This window comes from Borostomias antarcticus (assembly GCF_949987555.1).
Source record: "Borostomias antarcticus genome assembly, chromosome: 23".
NCBI lineage: Eukaryota > Metazoa > Chordata > Actinopteri > Stomiiformes > Stomiidae > Borostomias > Borostomias antarcticus.
The window spans coordinates 612,402-628,965 of record NC_140256.1 but is presented as its reverse complement, the minus strand read 5'-3'; the positions used below and the strand labels follow the sequence as shown (position 1 = coordinate 628,965).

Genomic DNA, 16,564 nt, shown 5'->3' with positions numbered 1-16,564 from the left:
ATAGTTTAACACTAGGATCACTATTAAACAGGCTATAGTTTAACACTAGGATCACTATTAAACAGGCTATAGTTGAACTATTAAAGCATGTGAGTACTGGCCCAGTAGGCAGACAGTGGTTAGATCATCTGATCAGTGATTAAAAGGTAGCTGGTTTGATAACCAGGATGCATTCTGGTCCATTAACACCCCTCTCCTCATTCCCTTCCTAGAGTGAGAACCCTCCTGAACATTTTCTGACGTTGCAACGAGTGAGCCCTTCTGATCAAAGGGAAGAGGCCGGAGCCAATCAAAACAGGCGCTTGCTGGCGCCTAGCGGAGGGAAGCAGAAGGGAACCCTCTTTCCTCTCCCAAACTAAATAAACATCCCATCACAAAACTGCTTTCCTAGATCAATCTTGTATTAACTAAGGTATCTGCTGGAAAAAATATTTTTTCCCATAGACAGATTGAGCTCTAATGTCCACACATTTCTGCTTCATTGACAACTAAACCACTTCCTTGTTTTGACTGCTGCCTGGCAGTGGTCGTCTGAAGATGGACAGTAGGAAAAATTGAGCCAATGGGCCGAGCCGATCCTGGAGCTGTTGTCAGGCGCAGCTCCTCCCTGCGTGATGAAGGACGAGTGTGGCTTACCTTCTTGTCTTTCTCGGAGCCGTCGGTGAGCAGGATTCCTTTCTGCATGTGGCGGTACAGAACCTTCTGGATGGCTGACATGTCACATTTGATGACGTACTCAACCTGGAACATGTCAAACGCCACATGTCACTAAAAGGGCGGCGTGTGATTGGCTGGTGAGCCAGACTGAAGCTCCGTGTGCATGGAGTCAGTCAGGAGACGTTCAGACACGCGTTACATCAACATATTACAACGAATAATATCTGTTCTATGACAAACGCTGCACTTTTTACAATAAATACTATAAATATTACTGAACTAGAAATACTGCCTCGCAATTGTATGCTAACAAGTCAAGTTGCAGTTTACATAACATGTATGTAGTGAAGACTTTGTGGGTCATTCTACAGAAACCAAATATTGAACATTAGATGAATACATTTTGCTTCATCATTTCAAGGATAGTTTATATTTATTGAACATATATAATTAATGTGATTAATATATTGTTTTCTCAGCTACAGTGATGAGCAAAACATGATGATGTGATGATCACACTGAAGTTGACCTTTGACCTTTTGGACGTTTAGCCAAATTTGAAGAAATTCCTTCAAGGCGTTCTTGAGATATCACGTTCACGGGAATGGGATGGACGAGGGGTCACAGTGACCCCTGACCTTTGATCACCAAAATCTAATAATTTCATCCCTGAGTCCATGTGAACGTTTAGGCCAAATGTGAATAAATTCCCTCAAGGCATTCATGAGATCCTGTATGTATGTACGGACAACCCCAACACACATAACGCCTCAGCCATAGCTGTCGCCAGGCAGAGGCATGAAAATGAAGAGGCCATTTTGAGATTAGCCAAACATGTGAAGAGCGCCAACCAAGAAGATGCTATTAAAACAACTCCCAACCTTCTCTGGCAGCTGCGACTCAACTTCCTTCTTCAGTCTGCGCAGCAGGAAGGGGCGGAGCACCTTGTGGAGACGCCGGATGATCAGGATGGTCTCCTCCTCGTTCAGATCCACCTACAGAGCAAACAGGACTTTGAACACCACAGACGTTTACAAGCATTTAGAACAGTTAGCCTGGCTCCAGAACCTCAATCGCATGCAAACTTTAATTTTTGAAATGCGATTCAGGATCTGGCGTTGCTCTCGTCCGGTTGGAATTCCAACCAGACCAATCAGCGTCCTTTGAATGCAATTGTTTAGGCTGTGATTGGTTAGGTTAGGATGACTCCCTCTTCTACAACGCCCATCACAGAAAACGGCTGCAATGGGAGCGCGTTCAGACTGAATACTGAGGTGAAACTCAGTCTGAGTATCAGTTGAGCAATGCTGCTACACTTTTGTCTGCTTTGTATCCACAAATTGACAACATTTTCGTTCATTTCTTGTGACATCGAGCATCGAGCACGCAGGGCTCGGCTCCACTTAGACGGGGGGGGGGGAGGGACTTGGAACATTCCGAAACATTTGAGATCAAACCTGATTGGCTGAGACCTTTTTCTACCGTGACAATATTGCTGATATACTCATGGCTGAACAGACTGTTCATACCTTGTTTAAATATCAGTGCACGGCCGTTAAACAAAGCTACTGTCAGCTGTCATAACATAACTGTCGTAACATTCTGTCCAATGAGCAGCACTAGACCTCCCCAGTGACAGGAGGTCGGGTCTCTCTCCTCCACTCAGCTCAGTATTATGGAACTGTCTTCCCACCAAGATAAACATGGCCACAGGGTCCTGGCTTTAAGACGTCCTTGCGTACGTGGCTATCCACGCAGGGCATGAATAGGCTTGGTATTCTTTGTAGCGTGTCATTTTTTGTAGTCTAAATTGTTAGAGGAGAGTAATGTTATGATGGCTCACTCAGGATGAATGTTCTTTGCACAATGTCTTTGCTGTGTTTTGCATCCAAATTATACGTGTTGCACATCTTGCTTGCCTGAAGAGGACTACAATGGAAATAAGTGGCCAGACTTTTAGTCCTCGTCACAATGGTTTTACTGAGGTATTGTTGCCCAGTTGGGAGCCGCTGTATCTATTTTAACATTCTTTCTAATAAAATCAATCAATCAAAGGGATGAAGACCACCAACGTCGTGCCTAACAGCCGTCACAGTAACCCTGAGGGGCTTACCCCCTTACCCCCCCCCCCCCCCCCCGAGGGCCTTACCCCCCCCACCCCCACCCCCCCTGAGGGCCTTACACCCCCCCCCCCCGAGGGCCTTACCCCCCCACACCCACCCCCCCGCGGGCCTTACCCTCTCTCCCGTCATGGCGAAGGGGGCGTTGAACCACTGCTCAAAGGTGTTGCAGCTCTTGAAGATGGTGGGCAGCAGGAAGTTGAGCAGAGCCCAGAGCTCGGGCAGCTTGTTCTGCAGCGGCGTGCCGGTGAGCAGCAGGCGCCGGGGCGCCAGGTAGTGGGTGTTCAGCACCTGGGTCAGCTTGCAGTGGTGGTTCTTCATGCGGTGGCCCTCGTCCACGATCATGTACTTCCAACGGATCTGTGTGTGAGCGCGGGCACGGCAAAGTGTGTGAGTGTGTGTTTGTGTGTACCGGCGTCTGTGTGTTTGTGTGAGTGTTTGTGTGTGCGTGCATGCGTGTGTACGTGCGTGCGTGCGTGCTTGTGTGTGTGTGTGTGTGTGTGTGTGTGAGAGAGGACAGGATGTGCTCCTCACCTTGGCCAGGATGTGCTTGTGTGCGTGTGTGAGTGTGTGTGTGTGTGTGTGTGTGTGTGTGTGTGAGTGTGTGTGTGTGTGTGTGTGTGTGTGTGTGTGTCACCTTGGCCAGGATGTGCTTGTCCTTGATGATGTACTCGTAGGTGGTGAGGAGGACGTTGAACTTCCCGCTGCGGAGCTGAGGGACTTGAGACCTCCTCATAGCCGGGGTGCCCTGGCAACGCAGAGACACGCCACGTCAACAAGCCATGTCAACACGCCACGTCAACACGCCACGTCAACACGCCACGTCAACACGCCACGTCAACACGCCACGTCAACATGCCACGTCAACACGCCATGTCAACACGCCACATCAACACGCCACATCAACACGCCACATCAACACGCCACGTCAACACCACGTCAACACGCCACATCAACGCCACGCAACACGCCACGTCAACACGCCACATCAACACGCCACGTCAACACCACGTCAACACGCCATGTCAACACGCCACATCAACGCCACGCAACACGCCACGTCAACACGCCACATCAACACGCCACGTCAACACCACGTCAACACGCCACGTCAACACGCCACGTCAACACACCACGTCAACACGCCATGTCAACACGCCACGTCAACACGTCAACACGCCACGTCAACACCACGTCAACACGCCCCGTCAACACCATGTCAACACCACACATCCTTCCACACTCAGCAATGGACATTTTTGAAAAAATGATGAAAGGGAAATTCGATGTATCACCTTGTACGAAATTTTAACAACGGATGGTGACCACTTATCAAGCTCGTAAGCCCAGTTGGACAAGGTCCTGGAAAGACAAGAAAACAGTAGTCAGATACAGGGACAGGGTTTATAGGGTTTACAGGGTATAGAGGGTATAGAGGGTATAGAGGGTAACAGTGAGCTCATGTGGGAGTGTCTATAGGATATTCAGGGTAACAGGGAGAGTCTATAGCGATGGTTAAAGACCCAGAAGGTCTGGGAAACGTACGACAGCGGCACGATGATCAGAAAGGGTCCGTTGAGCCTCTTGTGCTCCATCAGGTAGGTGATGAGGGCGATGGTCTGGATGGTCTTCCCCAGGCCCATCTCGTCCGCCAGGATACCGTTCAGGTTGTTGTTGTACAGAGACACCATCCACTCCAGCCCCTGGACCTGAGACCAACACTCACATCAATCACCCTCACTAGCCCTGGACCTGAGACAAACACTAACACATTCACCCTCACTAACCCTGACTACCTGAGACCAACACTAACATCAATCACCCTCACTAGCCCTGACTACCTGAGACAAACACTAACACATTCACCCTCACTAACCCTGACTACCTGAGACAAACACTAACACATTCACCCTCACTAGCCCTGACTACCTGAGACTAACACTAACACATTCACCCTCACTAGCCCTGACTACCTGAGACTAACACTAACACATTCACCCTCACTAGCCCTGACTACCTGAGACAAACACTAACACATTCACCCTCACTAGCCCCTGGACCTGAGACCAACACTCACATCATTCACCCTCACTAACCCTGACTACCTGAGACTAACACTAACACATTCACCCTCACTAGCCCCGACTACCTGAGACTAACACTAACACATTCACCCTCACTAGCCCCGACTACCTGAGACTAACACTAACACATTCACCCTCACTAGCCCTGACTACCTGAGACAAACACTAACATCAATCACCCTCACTAACCCTGACTACCTGAGACAAACACTAACATCAATCACCCTCACTAACCCTGACTACCTGAGACAAACACTCACATCATTCACCCTCACTAGCCCCGACTACCTGAGACTAACACTAACACATTCACCCTCACTAACCCTGACTACCTGAGACCAACACTAACACATTCACCCTCACTAGCCCTGACTACCTGAGACAAACACTCACATCATTCACCCTCACTAGCCCCGACTACCTGAGACTAACACTAACACATTCACCCTCACTAACCCTGACTACCTGAGACAAACACTCACACATTCACCCTCACTAGCCCCGACTACCTGAGACAAACACTCACATCATTCACCCTCACTAACCCTGACTACCTGAGACAAACACTCACATCATTCACCCTCACTAACCCTGACTACCTGAGACTAACACTAACACATTCACCCTCACTAACCCTGACTACCTGAGACAAACACTCACACATTCACCCTCACTAGCCCTGACTACCTGAGACAAACACTCACACATTCACCCTCACTAGCCCTGACTACCTGAGACCAACACTAACACATTCACCCTCACTAGCCCTGACTACCTGAGACCAACACTCACACATTCACCCTCACTAGCCCTGACTACCTGAGACTAACACTAACACATTCACCCTCACTAGCCCCGACTACCTGAGACTAACACTAACACATTCACCCTCACTAGCCCCGACTACCTGAGACTAACACTAACACATTCGCCCTCACTAGCCCTGACTACCTGAGACCAACACTCACACATTCACCCTCACTAACCCTGACTATCTGAGACTAACACTAACACATTCACCCTCACTAACCCTGACTACCTGAGACAAACACTAACACATTCACCCTCACTAGCCCTGACTACCTGAGACAAACACTAACACATTCACCCTCACTAGCCCTGACTACCTGAGACAAACACTAACACATTCACCCTCACTAACCCTGACTACCTGAGACAAACACTCACACAATCACCCTCACTAGCCCTGACTACCTGAGACAAACACTAACACATTCACCCTCACTAACCTGGTAATGTGACTGTACCTGGTAGTGTGACTGTACCTGGTAGTGTGACTGTACCTGGTAGTGTGACTGTCCCTGATAGTGTGACTGTCCCTGGTAGTGTGACTGTCCCTGGTAGTGTGACTGTACCTGGTAGTGTGACTGTACCTGGTAGTGTGACTGTCACAGTAGTCTGACTGTACCTGGTAGTGTTTGAGCAGCCCGTTGATGAGCAGCGAGGACTGCCTGTCCACCTTCTCGATGACGGCGTGGGCGACGCCGTAGTAGGACTGCGTGGCCGCCTCCCCCGCCGGGACGCTGTACTCGTCGTCCACGTCCTGCTTGGCTGACCTGCAGAGAGGCCAGGTGGAGGGACTCAACGGACCATTCACAGATGAGCGGGTTAGTATGGACACACACGCACGGGCTGAGCAGGCTGGACACACCCTCACGGGCTGAGCAGGCTGGACACACCCTCACGGGCTGAGCAGGTGTTACACCAGCCAGGGAGAAAAGACTAACATCTTCAAGGATTTTTAGATAGGCCTACTTTTAAGAATATGAAATGTGTTTATTTAACGTCAGGGTTAATTATTGGGGGCTAAACAAATGAAACCTACTCGATAACGTTCTTGGCTGCATTCTCAGCCACCTCATCGCTGTTCAGATCGAGGATCTTCTTCTCCTCGGACTCGGCCCTGGACACCACCTCCTCCTCGTCCTTCAGAAACACAGGGATGAGACACGATGACGCTGAGGGTCACATGATGCCCCTCTGAGGCACTGACCAACATCATAGTTCAAGTCAGAGAGATGAGAGAGTTCCACACAGCTCCAGCTGTGCCGTGTGTGTGTGTGTGTGTGTGTGTGTGTGTGTGTGTGTGTGTGTGTGTGTGTGTGTGTGTGTGTGTGTGTGTGTGTGTGTGTGTGGCGAGGCCATGCACCTCTTCCTCAAACTCGGAGCCGCTCTCCTCGCTGTCGGACCGCGGGGCGACCTCGTATCTGTGTTTGAGAGGGAAACAGGCGGCATCACTAACCAATCACTCACAAATATTGTTGATATTTCCCACATTCACATCAGTTTTCAAACATACACCTGACGTTCGGTGGAAGACCAGTGAGGCTCCTGACTGAGAGAAGAAGACTCTCTTACCCAGGGTTCATCTCTAGCCACGCCTCCAGCTGGCTGGACTTGGGGGCGTCCGTTCCCTGAAGAACCTTCCCTGTCTCCGTCTGAATGACCTTGACTGGGAGTTCACTCATCTGGCTGCTCTCGTCCAGCGGCTAGGAACCACACAAGCAGAGCACAGCTATCAGGGACTGTTCTGGAATTAAACTGTTGCAGTACCTCTGGCTAGGGATGCACGATATATCAGCAATCATATCGGTATCGGTCCGATGTGAACAGCAGATCATTATTTCTGTCTAGCTGCTGTTGTGTGTGTTGTTTTTGAGAGGAAACAATGTGGTAAATCTATGATTTATCGGCTTTTCCGAATGTTTTGGTAATAGAGACATTGTTTACATGTGTTTTTCAGTATATATAACATTTGATTATCATAGAAACTTGGTTTTATACAGAACATATCGACATCGGTAAATATCGGTTATCAGCCATAACAGCAATGTTAATATCTGTTATCAGTATCGGCCAAAATGTTCATATCGGTGCATCCCTACCTCTGGCTATTGAGATCAAAGGCAGTTTCAGGGGAATGTCTTGGTATTTAATACTTACAAATCCATATAGTGAGTTTTCTAAAGAAACATGGTGACCTGAGATCTCCAGGTTGTGTTTTTCACTCACCTCTCCGTCAGGACCGATAGCACTCGACCCTTCCCCATCCACGTCCACCTTCTGAGAAACACACACACAGCACTTACTGGATCAAACTATACTACTATACTCACACACAGCACTTACTGGATCAAACTATACTAATATACTCACACACACACAGCACTTACTGGATCAAACTATACTCACACACACACAGCACTTACTGGATCAAACTATACTACTTTACTCACACGAAGGATCAAACTATACTACTATACTCACACACACAGCACTTACTGGATCAAACTATACTACTATACTCACACACACAGCACTTACTGGATCAAACTATACTACTATACTCACACACAGCACTTACTGGATCAAACTATACTACTATACTCACACACAGCACTTACTGGATCAAACTATACTACTATACTCACACACAAACAGCACTTACTGGATCAAACTATACTACTATACTCACACACAGCACTTACTGGATCAAACTATACTACTATACTCACACACAGCACTTACTGGATCAAACTATACTACTATACTCACACACACAGCACTTACTGGATCAAACTATACTACTATACTCACACACACAGCACTTACTGCATCAAACTATACTACTATACTCATATGTACAGTAGTGGAGCCAAATTACTGCATCAAATACAATTTGCAAATACTGTCAATACTGACATTTGAGGTGCAACTGATTTTGTTTACAATGCAACAATCAAATGCATCTCAGATACTTGAAAGTATGTGATCTATAGACTTGACGCAGGTCTAGTGTTGTTCCTGCAGTGTAAAACAGTCCTACTCATTCTACCTGAGCTCGGTCTTTCTAGGATGGCAAAGGCCAACTGACCAGTGGGTGTGTGTACTACAGGACCACTACTAACACCACTACTGTAGCTGACATTCTGTTTTAACCTTCTTCTTCTTCTTTTTCTTCTTCTTCTTCTCCTTGGCGGCCTGCGCGGCTTTGTGTTCGTACACCAGGTCAGTCAGGTTGGCCACGTACTCATCCGTCTGCTGGAGCAGGTAGGCCAGACGCTTGTCCTTCTTCTGGTCGATCAGCTTACGGTAGCCTTCCTCATCCTCCGCCTGGGAACACACACAATATGTTTGTGAGTCACACGCTCATCTGTGGGAAACTGGAACGTCTATACGTAGCGTGTGAGTAAACAGGAATCCCTGTGCTGGATGAAGTGTGTATGAGTGGAGTTGACGTGTGTATGAGTGGAGTTGATGTGTGTATGAGTGGAGTTGATGTGTGTATGAGTGGAGTTGATGTGTGTATGAGTGGAGTTGATGTGTGTATGAGAGGAGTTGATGTGTGTATGAGTGGAGTTGATGTGTGTATGAGTGGAGTTGATGTGTGTATGAGTGGAGTTGAAGTGTGTATGAGTGGAGTTGAAGTGTGTATGAGTGGAGTTGATGTGTGTATGAGTGGAGTTGATGTGTGTATGAGTGGAGTTGATGTGTGTATGAGTGGAGTTGAAGTGTGTATGAGTGGAGTTGATGTGTGTATGAGTGGAGTTGATGTGTGTATGAGTGGAGTTGATGTGTGTATGAGTGGAGTTGATGTGTGTATGAAAGGAGTTGATGTGTGTATGAGAGGAGTTGATGTGTGTATGAGAGGAGTTGATGTGTGTATGAGTGGAGTTGGTGTGTGTATGAGAGGAGTTGATGTGTGTATGAGTGGAGTTGATGTGTGTATGAGAGGAGTTGATGTGTGTATGAGAGGAGTTGATGTGTGTATGAGTGGAGTTGAAGTGTGTATGAGTGGAGTTGGTACCATGAGTCTTCTCATCCTCTCCTTCTCGATCCTCTCCGTCTCCTTCTTCTGCTCGCGCTCGGTGTTGGTGTGCCAGGTGGCGATGGCTTTGGACAGCTTCAGGATCTTTCCAGAGATGGACCTGTGGTATTCTTTGAAGTCCTTAGCATGCTGGAGGATGCTGTTCAGGTACTCCTGTAGAAAAGGGGACATGGGATTGGAATATGAGTTAAAGGTGCAGTACGCGGTTTGGCTCAGAAGCACTCACTCTAGTACGATCAAAAACATGCTTGTCAATTGGCATGCAAGCAGGAGCCTGGCTGTTCCCCTGCGTTGGTCACCGTTCTGTCCTCTGTTCACACACATTCTCTCACGGCTCGCAGAAATAACAGACCAGACGCCCAAACCATGGCTAGAGCGCGTGACTGGGCCTCAGACCAACTCACCCACAGCTCTATGGAGCTACGACAGGAGAGACAGGGAGAGATATTCTGACAGGAGAGACTAGGAGAGATATTCTGACAGGAGAGACTAGAAGAGATATTCTGACAGGAGAGATATTCTGACAGGAGAGACTAGAAGAGATATTCTGCAGATTTATTTGGTGACCCGAATCAAACCTCCTGCGACCCACATGGTGGTGTGGCGACCCAGTCCTGGGGTACAGGTCCTCGGCTCGTTGCATTACTGAACGGGCAGGTGTTTTTTGGTCCCCCTCAGTGGAACGGAGCGCTGTGTGCTGGGTCTCACCTGGTGTTTCTGACGGCGCTTCCTCTCCTGCTCCATCTTCTGCTGCTTCTCCAGCTTCTCCGTCATGCGGGCCTCTCTCAGGGTCTGCCGCTTGCTGCGCTTGTAGGCCTTGGAGTTGAGCGCCGTCTCCAGCGTGGTGTCACGACGCATGCAGGCCACCACATCCTGCCTCAGCTGCATAGAGAGAGAGGGAGAGAGACATAGAGAGAGACAGAGAGAGAGAGAGAGAGAGAGAGAGAGAGAGAGAGAGAGACAGAGAGAGACATAGAGAGACAGAGAGAGAGAGAGAGAGAGACAGAGAGAGAGAGAGAGAGAGAGAGAGAGAGAGAGACAGAGAGAGAGAGAGAGAGAGAGGGAGAGACATAGAGAGAGACACAGAGAGAGAGAGAGAGAGAGAGAGACAGAGAGAGACAGAGAGAGAGAGACAGAGAGAGAGAGAGAGACGTCAACTATTCAGGTCTAATTACCCGCATGCTCTCATGTCCTTTTTAATTACCCCTGATGGAAGCTGTGATGGCTGAAAAGGGTTGGTTTTAACTATAAAAACCTAAACATAAATTAATATAATTTATATTATTTAATATAAACCGCAGAGCGGTTCCTCACTAGTATCTGGTGGGCCTTGTGCAGAGCGGTTCCTCACTAGTATCTGGTGTTCAGAGCGGTTCCTCACTAGTATCTGGTGGGCCTTGTGCAGAGCGGTTCCTCACTAGTATCTGGTGTTCAGAGCGGTTCCTCACTAGTATCTGGTGTTCAGAGCGGTTCCTCACTAGTATCTGGTGTGCAGAGCGGTTCCTCACTAGTATCTGGTGTGCAGAGCGGTTCCTCACTAGTATCTGGTGGGCCTTGTGCAGAGCGGTTCCTCACTAGTATCTGGTGTGCAAAGCGGTTCCTCACTAGTATCTGGTGTGCAGAGCGGTTCCTCACTAGTATCTGGTGGGCTTGTTCAGAGCGGTTCCTCACTAGTATCTGGTGGGCCTTGTTCAGAGCGGTTCCTCACTAGTATCTGGTGGGCCTTGTGCAGAGCGGTTCCTCACTAGTATCTGGTGTTCAGAGCGGTTCCTCACTAGTATCTGGTGTTCAGAGCGGTTCCTCACTAGTATCTGGTGTTCAGAGCGGTTCCTCACTAGTATCTAGTGGGCCTTGTGCAGAGCGGTTCCTCACTAGTATCTGGTGGGCCTTGTGCAGAGCGGTTCCTCACTAGTATCTGGTGGACCTTGTTCAGAGCGGTTCCACACTAGTATCTGGTGGGCCTTGTGCAGAGCGGTTCCTCACTAGTATCTGGTGGGCCTTGTTCAGAACGGTTCCTCACTAGTATCTGGTGTTCAGAGCGGTTCCTCACTAGTATCTGGTGTTCAGAGCGGTTCCTCACTAGTATCTGGTGTTCAGAGCGGTTCCTCACTAGTATCTGGTGTGCAGAGCGGTTCCTCACTAGTATCTGGTGGGCCTTGTTCAGAGCGGTTCCTCACTAGTATCTGGTGGTTCTTGTGCAGAGCGGTTCTGTACCTGTCTCTGGAAGTTGAGCAGCCTCAGGGCCTTGAGCTCCACGGTGGCCTTGGTCCTGAGGTCGGGGGGCAGCGACCCCGGAAGAGTCTCCAGCTCCTGGATGCGGTGGACGATCCTGGCCTGCAGCCTGGGGACAAGGACACTCTGAGACCAGCCTCTCAATCAGCCTGGGGACCAGGACACTCTGAGACCAGCCCCTCAATCAGCCTGGGGACAAGGACACTCTGAGACCAGGACACTCTGAGACCAGGACACTATGAGACTAGGACACTCTGAGACCAGGACACTCTGAGACCAGGACACTCTGAGACCAGGACACTCTGAGACCAGGACACTCTAAGACCAGGACACTCTGAGACCAGGACACTCTGAGACCAGGACACTCTGAGACCAGCCCCAACTCAACCAGACAATTTATTGTTTTTTTGCAGTTGGGGACGGCTGTGGGTAGTTCATCTTTGTTGTTGCATACTTTTTTTATTAAAAATGTAATAATAATTATTATTATTATTATAATTATAATAATAATAATAGTAATAAAATAATAATAATAATAATAATAATAATATAGTAATAATAATAATAATAATAATAATAATAGACCAAACTGAGCAGTAGTGCATTGTGGGTAGAGTGCAGTACCTGTACTCTCTCTCCTGCAGGATGTCCACTGGGTCCAGGCCCTGGGGCTTCTGGATGGGCGTGACGCGGTTCTGCTTCTGCTGCATCTGGAGGACGGGAGACGGCTGCCCCGGGGGCTGCTGGGTAGCGGAGGGGCCGGCCATGGGCCCAGGCGGCGCCACCGGAACCTGAGGCGGCGCGGGAGACGGTCGCCCGCCGGCGGGCGGGGCGAGCAGCTTCTGGGGGTTGCTGGGAGTTTCACTGCTCTGACCTGTGGGTCAGGAGACAAACGCTCAGCTCTGAGCTCTGCTCTGCTCTGGGCTGGTTAACACTCTGACTGGATGATGGGAGTTCAGTGACATGATAAAGCTATTTCAGTGTTAGTAGATGAAAAAGCAGAAATAGCCCAGACCGTCAGGCCACTGTTTGGGTCCAGCACTGGGGGCGTGTCCTGGCATGGTGGGGGCGGGGCAGGGTCCAGGCTGGGGACCGCCCATCGGAGGCATCGGCATACCTGCTGACACATCGAGACGTTTCAGAACTTAACTTAACACTTAACCTTTATTCATGCACTGAGTCCCATTGAGACAGACTTTTGCATGGGAGCCCTGTATAGAAAACACAATAAAATAAATACAACACAACTTCAAATACAAAATACATTATAAATATAGTGCTTCCCTGTTGTTTATCAAGGGTGTGAATAAACAGGAGTCTAGTGTAACTGTAAATGTGGCAGCATTAGCCAACCAGCAGTCTGTAGTCACTAGTCACTAGTATAGTCTATAAAGCACAGTAGCAGCACACAGACGGTGGTCCCTACGTACCTGGAGGCCTGTTGTAGGGGCTGGTGCCAGCTGGTTGTTGTTGTTGTTGTTGTTGTTGTTGCTGCTGCATGGTGGGCAGGCTCCTCTTGCCCTGCACGGCCAGCTGCAGGTTCTCGGGCAGGGGCTGGCCCCGCCCCAGGATCTTATAGGCCAGGATCTGGGCGCGGAGCTGCTGCAGCTGGACCTGGCTGAAGGTGGAGGGGCCGCGGCCCTGGGGGCCCAGGGGCATGGCCGTCTGGGGGTCCCCGGGCATCAGGGGGCCCGGCGGGGCGGCCGGCATCTGGGGCGGCGTGGGGCCGCCGCTGCCCGACAGGGGGCTGGACCCGTGCTCGTGGGCCCCCATGGGGGAGGGGTGGGGGGACAGGTATCCTGGGGGGACACAGAGATGCACCTGGTTATGAACACATCAACGTCTTCAACGTTCATCACCCAGACCAGAGATGAGGCACACTTGTTACCAAATCAATATGTTATTCATGGACATTAGTGTCAACTTTAATTTTGGAAAAAATAAATATTAAATGAATTAGGTAGCTAGTATAAAAAATAATTGTAGTGGCTTAGGGCTATTTGTCAACTGTCAAACCAGGAGAATAAATGTAGATGCCTCCTGTTGGTTGGTGTGCAACTACTATAAAAATAAAAGAAATTGCTTTGCTGCCGCCACATTTAGGGCGAAAAATGAGATCAGCGACATCTGTGCCTGAATGAGAGAAGAGTGAGAGAGCTGGCTGGTACCTTGGCTGTGCTGGTCCATGGGGCTCTGTGGGGGGCCCATGCCGCTGTGCAGGGACCTCATGCCCACTCCTTTCATCTGGCTGTAGTGCATCTCCTCCCCCAGGGCCTTGTCATGCAGGCCCTCCAGAGGCTGGACACAAACACAGAGCACTAATTAAGGTTTCCTCAGACGTAAGGTACCGTCACACGCCAGCAGAATTAATATTCACCACCCGTTCACTTCCATTCTATGCGAGGGAAGAAAATTCAAAATAATAATAACAGTAATCATTTTTTATTTTATTTTAAAAGATCGGCTTTTGCGATCGGCCAATTTGATCGACCGCTAGAGCGCGGTACCTTGTGCATGGTAGGGGAGAGTACGGTACCTTGTGCATGGTAGGGGAGAGTACGGTACCTTGTGCATGGTAGGGGAGAGTACGGTACCTTGTGCATGGTAGGGGAGAGTACGGTACCTTGTGCATGGTAGGGGAGAGTACGGTACCTTGTGCATGGTAGGGGAGAGTACGGTACCTTGTGCATGGTAGGGGAGAGTATGGTACCTTGTGCATGGTAGGGGAGAGTATGGTACCTTGTGCATGGTAGGGGAGAGTACGGTACCTTGTGCATGGTAGGGAGAGTACGGTACCTTGTGCATGGGGTGCATGCTGTCCTGGGAGTAGTCTCCGCCCCCCTGGCTCTGCAGGCTGTGAGGTCCGGTGGACGGCCCGGGGCTGGGACCCACCATGCTGTGGACAGAGCCAGGAGAAGGTCCCGGACCTGGGCTAGGACCCAGGATAGGACCTGGCGACAGCCCCGCCCCTGGGGCCGGACCAGGGTGGGACATACCTGCCGGGTCTGTGGGGGTGGACATCGACTGGGTCCACCGGGTCTACAGGGTCTAACAACCTGATCTGAGTCAGCTGGAAACACAGAAAGACCCAAAGAACAGAGTTAATCAGCCTCCCGCTGCTAAACAGAGACACAGAACATCTGCTACTCCATCCATTTTTGTGGATGTAATTTGTAAATTGTGTATTTGTAAGCTGTAGTCTTTAGAGTAGCACGGTGGCAACATAATTGTACTTTTATGTGACAAACAAACCTGAATCCGTATCTACCGCCATTTTTACTTTCAAATTCGTATAGGCTACAGTTTAATTTAAATCCTCGTTCACTTCCATTGTAGAATGTTTATTATTACATAGTTTTGTTGTTGTTTACCTCGTAGAGTAGTCTGATATCTCAGTACTTTCACACCCGCTAGACTATTACAACAGAGCTATAATGACCCTACAGCAAGTTGTGTACAGTATGAACAGTAGCCTATACCAAATTACTTCTGTTTCTATTACAAAATTAACACTAAACACACAACGGATCCACTGAGACACCCTAAACATATTCAAACTTATTATCATGACATAGTGGGTCTTTAGGGATGTGGGCCCATCCGCCACGGACCCACGCTATTCTCTCAACCTTCATAATAACAGCAAGTTATAACGCTATGAACATGTTTCCATGTGATGTGAATGGTGAAGATATAATAATAACAGGTCATGAACCGAGCCTGGTTTAGAGCAGCAAGGTGAGGTTGTAATAACAGAGTAATAGAGAGTAACAGAGTAATAGAGAGTAACAGAGTTATAGAGAGTAACAGAGTTATAGAGAGTAACAGAGTTATAGAGAGTAACAGAGCTCAGATGAGCAGGTTTGGGGAGAGAGCTGATGGATCATGGCCTCCTGACTGTGACTGTCTAACATGGCGGCTCCGGGCTCATCTGGGGAGGAAGGGCTGTGATCATCTAGGGAAGGGCTGTTATTAACTAGGATACATTCACTAACAACATGGGCTTTGAACCATAATGTTACACCAGTAGAAGCGGACAGATAGCGGGTGGTTAATAGAGCTGAAGGGCTGACTAGGCTGGGTATCTGGTGAGCATGCTTAGCCTGGCTAGTTAGCATTACTGTGACTGGAAAGGTTTGCGTTCATAAGCCAGTAGTGACGTTAGACAGCCATCTGTAATAATCACAGACCCAATTGTCATTATTTCGCAACCGTGCTGTGTTAAAATAAATGTGTTAAAAGAACTCAATTTACCTTATGAGGGTTGAATTTAAATCGCATATGGTTAAAAACATATTTCCTTTTCTAAATCCTCCATCTGCAGCTAGGTTCCTCCCCCCTAGGACTTCATCTTGTGTTTTGCCATGTTTGATTGGTCGAAACCACAGGAAGTACCTCCCAATACGTGCGTTGATTGGTTCAACATCACGCCTATCTCCCCCACTACTGTTGCGAGGCGGGTGACGTCATGTGCTCAGATCTGGACAGTGAGATGGGTGAATGGTAAAGGCTAGGTCCCATACACGCAAAGGCCGTCTGGGGTTAAGTTCAGGGTTAAGTTGAGTTTAGGGTTAGGTTTAGGGTTAAGGTTAGGATTAGATATAGGGTTGGGTTAGGGTTAG

At 48.9% G+C, this 16,564-nt stretch overlaps 1 protein-coding gene across 4 annotated transcripts in view; it reads right to left on the bottom strand.

Moving 5' to 3' along the window:
- Positions 1 to 16,281, bottom strand: part of smarca2 (SWI/SNF related BAF chromatin remodeling complex subunit ATPase 2) — a 36,095-nt gene extending 19,814 nt beyond the window's left edge. The window contains exons 1-21 of one of the 4 annotated variants that reach the window (XM_084457330.1): positions 16,197 to 16,281; positions 14,739 to 15,012; positions 14,111 to 14,240; positions 13,373 to 13,741; positions 12,958 to 13,059; positions 12,567 to 12,816; positions 11,925 to 12,051; positions 10,419 to 10,592; positions 9,690 to 9,863; positions 8,822 to 8,995; positions 7,895 to 7,945; positions 7,241 to 7,371; positions 7,032 to 7,089; positions 6,708 to 6,808; positions 6,291 to 6,462; positions 4,323 to 4,486; positions 4,073 to 4,139; positions 3,415 to 3,525; positions 2,895 to 3,137; positions 1,539 to 1,652; positions 637 to 741 (exon numbers count right to left, since the gene is read on the bottom strand). In XM_084457330.1, the coding sequence (XP_084313456.1) occupies positions 637 to 741; positions 1,539 to 1,652; positions 2,895 to 3,137; positions 3,415 to 3,525; positions 4,073 to 4,139; positions 4,323 to 4,486; positions 6,291 to 6,462; positions 6,708 to 6,808; positions 7,032 to 7,089; positions 7,241 to 7,371; positions 7,895 to 7,945; positions 8,822 to 8,995; positions 9,690 to 9,863; positions 10,419 to 10,592; positions 11,925 to 12,051; positions 12,567 to 12,816; positions 12,958 to 13,059; positions 13,373 to 13,741; positions 14,111 to 14,240; positions 14,739 to 14,963 (3,042 nt within the window). In that variant the 5' untranslated portion in view covers positions 14,964 to 15,012; positions 16,197 to 16,281. The remainder of the gene's footprint in view (positions 1 to 636; positions 742 to 1,538; positions 1,653 to 2,894; positions 3,138 to 3,414; positions 3,526 to 4,072; positions 4,140 to 4,322; positions 4,487 to 6,290; positions 6,463 to 6,707; positions 6,809 to 7,031; positions 7,090 to 7,240; positions 7,372 to 7,894; positions 7,946 to 8,821; positions 8,996 to 9,689; positions 9,864 to 10,418; positions 10,593 to 11,924; positions 12,052 to 12,566; positions 12,817 to 12,957; positions 13,060 to 13,372; positions 13,742 to 14,110; positions 14,241 to 14,738; positions 15,013 to 16,196) is intronic. The other 3 variants (XM_084457332.1, XM_084457331.1, XM_084457333.1) reach the window with 3 other exon arrangements.
- Positions 16,282 to 16,564: the final 283 nt, after the last annotated feature.